Source organism: Phragmites australis, chromosome 9 (genome assembly GCF_958298935.1).
Source record: "Phragmites australis chromosome 9, lpPhrAust1.1, whole genome shotgun sequence".
In the NCBI taxonomy this organism is placed as follows: Eukaryota; Viridiplantae; Streptophyta; class Magnoliopsida; order Poales; family Poaceae; genus Phragmites; species Phragmites australis.
In genome coordinates this window covers 19,577,029-19,586,290 of record NC_084929.1, presented here as the reverse complement: position 1 = coordinate 19,586,290, position 9,262 = coordinate 19,577,029, and the positions used below count along the sequence as shown (strand labels likewise).

Below are 9,262 nucleotides of genomic sequence, written 5' to 3'. Positions count from 1 at the left end.
AAAAGAAGACACGGAGCCAGCATTCCAAGTTCTGCAAAAAATAGCAAGCTAGGACAAGTGCTTTGCACACCCAATATATCTGGTCATTGGTCATACTCATTTGGCCAGTACATACTTTAGAATATGCTGGTGCTAAAAAGATGAAGAAAATTTTTGAGGGACATGAGAGTTGGTCTAGGACTGAGTTCCACACGAAGCTAGAGATATTTAAGGCGATATCAAATTATCTTAGGCAAGAGGGTCTACTGCATGACACACGCGGTGTTACTATTAAGGAGTAGCTGTGAATGTTTATATTCATAATCTCTTACAATTCTATAAAAAAACATACCTACGTAGACAGCAAACCATTTCTAAAAGCTATCCCCTTCCTAGTAGCACTGCCCACCAAAGAAACCACCCCCTTCATAAGAATAAACTTTCAATTTAAACCCAACAACTAAATTGAGCTTTTTAATATGGCAGTGGTTCAAACTTCAATATCCGCCAAAATTTTTCAATCCGTTAACTTCAAACTAACTTTCCAATCAGTAAAGATTCACTCAAACAAAATATTGAACCTCATATCAGTGATTTCAACTTTCATTGGTTAAAATCACTTTTTAAATGGTCAAATTGAACTTTCAATCGTTGAATTGGACCTCCAACCGGGAAAAAAACAAAGCCTATGAAATGCTAAACTAATTTTTTAACATAAATGCATTTACACTTCAACTAGGTTCTAAAATTGCTGAACTCAAAAGTTGAACTTATAACTACAATTTTTTTTGTCAACTTCTCAGTAACTGCCAGAAATAAAAATAAATGTTCCATTCATTCAAAAATACAAGGCATATTTTTTTTGAAATTTTTTAAACTTTACATATTTTGATAAACACTTAGTCAAATTATACAACTAGATTTATATTTCAAAAAGCTTTCACAGTATATTAGTTCTGAAGCAATAAATATATATTTTGTGAGAAACAATGATCAAATTCTAACTTCGAAGATTAAGCCAAAACAAAATACACCTTTTATTCTTAAACGGAAGGAGTAGTTGTTGCCAACAAATAGTGAGTCTTGTCGAATCTCAGATAGAAACGATGAGGTCGGGGAAGAGCAAATGTTTCGATCAAGATATAGGGGAAGTTTTGCGGGTTCCACCCTATAATAGATATTCATACAACCTATACAGTCGTTGATTAGTCTTTTTTTGTGTAATTAAAAGCTGAAACAACCATAGCCAATTATAACAAATTACTCATCCACATACAGGAATCACTTGATGGCTTTACATAAAATCTTCATTCATGCATGGTAAAATGAAAATTGCTATGCTATCCGGAAAAGAAACGAATCACAACTTGGTGCAACGTTCTCATCAATAATTACTTTTATCACGCTAGAACAGTAGTGGCCAAATATAAGTCCAAATTATTAGCATGGAGGGAAGAAAGCCGCTCCTGAGGCTGGCCGTGGGCCCATCCGCGCTGCTGGTTGGCTCACCTAGATTGTTCACCGCCATGTGTGAGCCTGCAGGTGCACATCAACGAAAATGTCAGGTGACTTCTTGGATATGCACACGTGGAAATACTCTAGCATGTAATGTAATAACCTCCATGTCCAATCAAAATCAAAATCAGGCCAAACTTTGATCGTTCCATTTCAACCTGTTAGATTTTGATTGTGACATGGCTTTTCTTTTCTTAATTCATTCAGAAACTAAACTATTTGTAAGTGAAACTACTCGAGGAGGATCTGCTCGGAAAAAGGACGTTCTTACCTCCGTTAGGAGCAACATTCGTAGCAACAGCACTGCCGGTGGTACTGCCACCGCCACCAGCACCGCCAGCACCTCCGCCACCAGCTCCACCAGCACCGCCGCCGGCGGCACCTCCGCCGCTAGCTCCACCAGCACCCCCGCCGGCGGCACCTCCGCCGCCAGCTCCACCAGCACCCCCGCCGGCGGCACCTCCGCCGCCAGCTCCACCAGCACCGCCGCCGCCCTGGCCGTTTCCGCAGGACATCTGGAAGATGGCCTGGACGCCCTGCATGAGGCCGGGGCTGTATCCCTGGATGTTGCCCAGGATGCCGTTCACGCAGTTCATCATCAGCATCATCTGCCCGAAGCACGGCCCCTGGCACATGCTCGCCGTCGACCCGTTGTTCGCGCCCGCCCCCGCCGCTGATGTATCCGGGGCCGGCGCCGGCGCTGGCGACGCCGCCGTGCTGGTAGCCCCGTTGCCATTACCGTTACTGTTGCTGTTGCTGTTACCATTGCCGTTGACGTTGATGCCCATTGCTTGGAGGCACCCGTTCATCACCTGCCACGCAACATTTTGTTTATTAGATTGTTGATGCATCTATCCATTTGTATTTTTCTTTTGAAGTTATCCATTTATAACGTCAGATACAAGAAAAAAAATGACTATCTGGAACTGGACAATTATATAACATATATATTCTGCATGCTAGAATCTTGCAGAAATTAAATTTTTACTAGCTAATAATATCTTAGTTTGGGCAGCAAATAAAATGATTTATTGACGTATAGGATACTCGGAGTTGTCTTTTTGCGGAGATAGAAATTTTACTTATTTGCAATAATGTTATATCAGCTTAATGCTTTACTGGGAACTGGAAAATAGAACTTAATTAATGCGAGCGCACAATTTCTGAATTTAGAAGTGAGATTGTAAAAAGAATTAAAAGGTACCGCCTATGAGATCGATTCTCGCATCAAGGTCAGTGCTAAGCATGATTGATCGATGCATATGTGCAATCACTGTGATGCTTTAGTCATCAAGAGCCTTGGTTATAGTCCCATAGAAAGTAGTTCTTGCAATGAATTTTGCTAAGAGTGTAGGGAAGAATTACCTGTCTATTGTCAAAGCAGAGAGCAGCCTGTGACACAATCTGGATGGCATCCTGTGTTCCTGGCACAACAGCACCACCTGCTGCTCCTCCCGCACCACCGCCTCCTCCTCCTCCTTGTCCTGCATTGTTCAAAGAAACAACAGAAGTGTTCAACAAATTATGCCTGTCAAATGTGAGCACAAAGCAAACGAATGGCCTAATTTGGAAGTCCTTAGCATCTCTGAAAATTAAGCCTCAGATGCAGGCTTCTGTTTGTCGAAGGCTAAACTTCTGGTAGTGCAAATTTAAATCTAAAATTAAATTTGAACCCACGCAACAAGGTCGAAGTAAGTAATTCGACGAAAGACAGCAGAAGTGCTGAACAGGCCATGCATGCTTCATGGCAGCAACAATAAACAAGAATCGGACTGATTGACTGAAATGAAAGCTAGCTTACCTCTGCAGCAAGAGATGGCAATGGATGACAGCACAACTGTGAAACACAAATGTCTTAGCCTCAGCTTGAAAGAAGTCATTGCAGCTGTGAGTTTGTGAGTCTCACAGCCTGATGCTTCTACTACCTAGCATGCAATCCCTATATATGTTCAACTTATGCGAGGGCAAAAGCTTGTAATATGTAAGGCTGGCTTAAGCAACCATGACATAGGGAATAGCTTGCTTCTTGGGAAGAAACTTGGGGTGCATGCTATATATGTGTGTGAGCCGTGATTCCAGTAATCAGTGCGAGTTCAATCTGGGGCCTGGAATTGGAAAAATGAGGGGTGGCTTCAGGTGCTATAAAAATGATGGTTTGTGCCAGTGTTTGGTACTCAAGAACCAACTACCCTTCACTTGTTTCTTAGACTTGGTTCCTGGGAAGTGTGCATAAATCATACCTAAACAGGCATTGGTTTAGTTCCTGCCTAGTTGTGTTGACAATATTGGACCTGGTGCTGTACTTTGATGTTGAACTTCAGGGCTTCTAATGAGCACTAGTCTGTTTCTTTGTTCTACCAGGACTTACAAGTTATATGAATTCTGTATGTAATATTGTAATCTATCTTGTGCGGTTGTGCCTGTATGTACACATGGCGCGCAGTTACATGGTTGTACGGTTGTTAAACCACAAAAATCAGCAGTCCAGTTTTGCATAAAAAAGTTCCCAGCAACGATCGAGCTAGGTTACAGATGAAGTACATAAAAGTCCAGAAGGTTAAATTTTGTGGTTTTAGCAATAATAATATAAGTACAACCCTTACACGAAAATGACAGAATGGTAAAAAAATGTGTTAATTTTCAGTTCCAATCTCATCGATCAAAGCGCTTGCTTGTTAGATACGTACGGCAAATATGGAAGGAAAAAAAAGCAGCTTACATCGCCATGGCGTAGGAATCCAGGCCAGCTGAGGAAGGAGGAGTGCAATGCAAGGCCATTCGGGTTCGGGCTCCTTGGCGCGCGCTTTGCATGCAGAACTGACCAATCGATGCACGCGCCGGCGGCCGTTGAGCTCACCCTTGACCCCGCGCATGGCGATCGAGCATGCAGCAGCTGGTGATTTGCTCTCGGCGATCCGGGGTCAGATCCTCCCCCTAAGCCGTGCTCCGCCGTGCTACCTACCTGTACGATAATAAACTTGCAGACGTACGCGCGCTCTGGTGACTGGTGAGTGCGTTTTTTTTTCTACTCGAGCTACCCAAACCGATCCCACCTAGAAGACGACCGGGACTGCGTGACTTCTGCGAATGATCGATCAGACCAGACGTTCTAGAACGTGCGTTTTTCGTTCCTGTCAAGCAAGTGGTAGGTTGGGACGACCTTGATTATCCGGGTTCCTTTTTTATTTTGTAGCTATGCTAATAATGTGCATTGTTATATTGCGTATACGTGCTGGGGCTTCGAGAAGTCCCGTGTTTCCCATCGCTAGCACGCGAGCTTTCGAAAAGTTACCCCTATATATCATTTGGTACTCGTTACTACGGCAGCACCCCTGACTCCTGAGCAGCATGCACCTTGTTGAGTGCGCGGTGCGCGGTGGCTACGGGCTACGGGCGTTGTGGACACTGGACGGCACCCGCGCGCATCGAACGGGGAGGTCCAAGCCCAACTGGCGTGTGTGGCCCGAGCCCAAGAAATGGCAAAAGGGCTTGCACCAGCAGGCGACGACGCGGGAGACCGATCGATCACAAATCACAAGGCAAGTGGTGCACCGATCCTCGATTTTTTTTATTTATAAAATTATCAAAAATATAGTTCATTTTAAAAAATTATAAAAAAAGACTATTTTCGTCTGTTCAGTGGACGAGATATATAAAAATCGTCATCTCCGAGAATGAGAAATAAATATAGCATCATCTCAGAGAGCGATATAAAAGCCTGAGAGCAAATCAGAAAGCAATGATTGTCCACCTTGCCTGCCATGGTGGCTTGCACGGCTGCCACCGATGCCGGGCGATGGATTATCCGCTTAGAGGGTGATCTATAAAAACATCTTCCTCTCAGTGAGCGAAGTGATTCATAGAAAAATCTCCCTCCCAGCAGGTGATCCATTGTGTGAAAAATGGATCACCCGTTGGACGGGTAAAGGCCAAGAATCAGTCCAAAAGTTTATTTTATTGTGAAAAAAAAAATAGAGGAGGGTTGAGAGGAGAGGAAGATAATAGTAGTGAAGCCCTATCGAATTTGATTTTTATTACCGGTAAGTTACCTAATCTCGTTACTGCCTTTTGCAACACTGTTAGGTTAGCCATTAGGTCTATGTTTAGATTTTATGAGCATGTTATTTAGGAGTAATTTACTATTTATTTTTATATAGTATTTTGTAGGAATTAGTGTTTGGTTTTTATAGCAAGGTAGAGTAACAATGAGACATAGGATTTGATAGTTACGATTAATTATTTGAGGTATTTGGAGTTGCAATATTTATAGTATGTTTTATATGTATTGCTATTTTAGATCTAGTACTTAAAGTTTAAAGTTTAGTATTCATTCCCATATTTAATTGTTGCATGCTGAAAATTTGGTATAATTTTTTGTTGATCGTGAGCATGTATGTCAGGAAAATTGTATTTCAAGATTTTCTTTGGAGAAGGGAGAATGCTTTTGGTCTGTATGAGTAGATTTGTCGGGATTTCAGTCAATGGATAAGGGTATAGCTAGCTAGACCAAGAGAAAGAATTTTTGGGGAGTGTACAACTGTTTAATGCAAGGTTTCAAACTGGATCCCGAGCAACAAGTGAAGGGTTTTTTTGGGAGTTGGTGCCGCTAAATGGAACCTCGAATCGAAGGAGGTATCTTGTCGAAAATTAGTTCCTGACAATATGTTCGTAATTGACTGGAATATCTTCGAGATTAGGGAGTGAACACGAAGCGAGACACACGATGTAGACATGTTCGGACCTCCGATTGGAGTAATACCCTACGTCCTGTATGGATGGTAATGTATATGTATTCTCTCGAGTACAAGTAATATATCTAGACCTATTACAGGGAGCAAATCAGATCTAAGCTAAACTAAGGATGATAATACAAGGAGCAAATCAACTTTTTGACTTTAAGTCCCAGTCTTTCATTAAGAGCGCATCCTCATGACTGAGGTCATTAACCTTGATGACACTTTCTCTTCTGGCACCGGCGACAAGGGGAAAATGCCCATTGATAGAGAGGTCGAAGGATCTCATTGATCCAAGAGATTATGGCACCGGATAACTCAGCCAAAGAGGTAACTGTCACGCCCCAAATTCTGTAATCGCATGATTAAGCTTAATCATATGCCATTAGCGTCATAATTAAATTTGAGGGGAATTATTTTGGCACATTAGAGCAATTTGTTTAAATCATTTGGATAAGAGAAAGAAAATTGGGAGAGAAAAGAATAGAAATTGCATTGGAATACCAATTTTCTCTAACATGTGGGCCCCACAAGTGGCCCCACCATCCCAATCACCAAATGGGGCAGCCCCACCTGCTCCCTCTCTCTCCTTCCTCACTCCCCACGCCCTCACTCAGCAGCTCAGCTGCAGCTGTAGCAGCCCCTCTCCCTCTCCCACTCAAGCTCCCTCTCCCTTTCTCCCAAAATTCGAGCTCGAGTGGAGGATTCAAGGTATGCATGTGGTACCATTGCATTCTCTAGCTCATGAGCTACTCACCTATCTAATCTATTTTTTTTTTTCGTGGAAGAATCGAGTAGTTCTTGAAGTTCTTAGCGTTCTTGAGCTTTTTGGAGCAAAAATGGAGTTTTGGTCGAAAATGAGTTCTAGAGTCGTGTTGCAAGTTGATGAGTAAGTTCCAGAATCCTTGGACTACCCATAACATGTTCCCTTTAGGCTTGGAAAAGATTGCAACTCGAATCGACCAAAAATCCACTCGAGACAAGCTTTTCTGGGCTTAGCTGGATATTCCGGACTCACCCAGATACTCCGGGTTCAGTAGAAATTGTTCGTTGAATTATGTTCAAAATTGGTTAGGGTTTAGGGTGCGAGATTGGTTTAGAATCCTTTGGATGGAGCTTATGCACATTGTTGTAGCACAGATTTGTAAAGTGAGTCGAAGCACCCGAGGGAAAAGTTGTGAAGAACCTACGTCTGTATCACCCAGATAATCCGGTTAAACCCGAAGACTCTAGGTAGTTGCGTTATCGAGTAACTGAGAGCTTTGTTCGGAGCCTCACTCGGAGTGTCCGGCACATCCCGGGTAGTCCGGACCAACCCGGAGGTTCTTGGTTAAGTTAGAGTAGTGGCTAACCGAGAGCCTTCACCGGAGGATGGCCTGGATACTCCGGAACCCGGATATTCTAGATTCACCCGGATATTCTGGGCCAGTCAAATAAAAAGGCAGTAATCGAGCGCCTCTCCAGGAGGTTCACCTGGAGGGTCCGAACCCGGATACTCCGAACCAATCCGGATACTCCGGATGGCTGTTATTTTTCAGATTTCGTTTAGATCGTTTAGAGTTGCATTGATTCGTATGTCTTATACTTCTAGCATGTTTTTGAGTATTGTGGCATACCTTGTTGCATTCATTCATGCTCATCATTGCACACGTTCTTGTTTAGTGAACAAGGAGTCGGAGCGTGGCGCGGTTGCAGTTGCAGATGACTCCAATCTTCCAGATTTCTGCGAGTGTTGCGTGGATAATTATAGGCAACCACCTGAGAAGCAAGGCAAGCAACTAAGCATATTGCACCTTTGTAAATTAAATGAAGTCTAAAATTGATAAATTATGCTTATGTATGTTTGCATGTGTCTAGTCGAGATTGGGTACAAGTGGGTAGATCCTATGTTGAAGGCATTATTTCTACCTTGAAATGTTGTTTATCCTTTCCTTGTAGCCTTGAGTATATTGTTGGTGTCTAGATTACAAGTTAAATCAAAATACTTAGCAATGCATAGGTCACCGGTAGAAGTCGAACGGTGGAATGTTCCATCATTCGCGAGCGATAGGTTTAATTGTTGATAACAATGTTGGATATGAGATGATAATGATTGTATGAGTGGTGAGTATGAGACGAGATATGGGCGGTGCTAGGAGGTGTTTATCCTGCCCGGATGTGGAGTCCCCTGGGTAGGGCAGGAGAGGAAACCGAACACCGTATACCGCTTGCGCCGTTTAAGCACCGATCGTCGGTGTAGTCAGCTTTAGCACTTATCATACTCACCACATGCCGATCTAATGGTAAGGCGAGCTAAATACCTTTGTAGCTGTGGTCATTTGGGGCCTGAACATCGATGGTGTGAGTGGGCGGGCTTGTAATGGTACTAGTTTGCTCGGAGAGTAGTTCTAGTACTGCCGCACCGAGCGATGCATGTTTCAAATGATTGGGGTTTATTGGAAAAGGTTGACATGAGTACCCCCTTGTATGGATCTGTGTGGTCATACAAGCCGTATGGTCCTCAAGTCGTGTGGGTCCAAGAGTATCCCCCTGCAGAGTGTAAAAACATTTTGAAATGCCGCTCTCTCGGTCATGAGCGTACTTATGTCCATCTGCATCGGTCGTAGAGTTTTTCACTTGTCGTTGATGGTTGGATATGTGGGAGATGCTTGAGTTGGTCTTTTTCACATGTATGTTCATAATGGTTCCTTTTATTTATGTTTAGTTGGTTGTGGCAGGTTAGAGTTATGTTGTTGTTGGTTAAGTACATTGCTCACACATATATGTCTAGGTTGCTTACCGCTTATGTTTAACTTAACCTTGTGCTTTTCCTTGCTAATGGCTCAATGCATAATCCTTGGAGTCGAGCTATGTATATGTGCTCTATATGGTTTAAGTCTTGCGAGTACCTTCGTACTCATACCTGCGTTTTCAGGTGCTGCTGGTGAGGAAGAGCTGGTATTTGGCTACTTCGTGCCTACTGATCAGGGTGGCGGGCAAGAGTAGTGCATCATACTCTCGGAGGTCGTACTTTTGGGGTGGAGCCTAAGGGCATG

General features: G+C 43.1%; 1 protein-coding gene across 1 annotated transcript; it reads right to left on the bottom strand.

Moving 5' to 3' along the window:
- Window positions 1–1,203: 1,203 nt before the first annotated feature.
- On the bottom strand, window positions 1,204–3,600 carry LOC133929766 (glycine-rich cell wall structural protein 1-like). The gene is made up of 4 exons (XM_062376543.1): window positions 3,296–3,600; window positions 2,860–2,978; window positions 1,766–2,306; window positions 1,204–1,515 (listed from the first exon to the last, which is right to left on the bottom strand). The coding sequence occupies exons 1-4, from the start codon at window positions 3,372–3,374 to the stop codon at window positions 1,385–1,387; spliced, it is 870 nt and encodes a 289-aa protein (XP_062232527.1). The 5' UTR covers window positions 3,375–3,600; the 3' UTR covers window positions 1,204–1,384.
- Window positions 3,601–9,262: the final 5,662 nt, after the last annotated feature.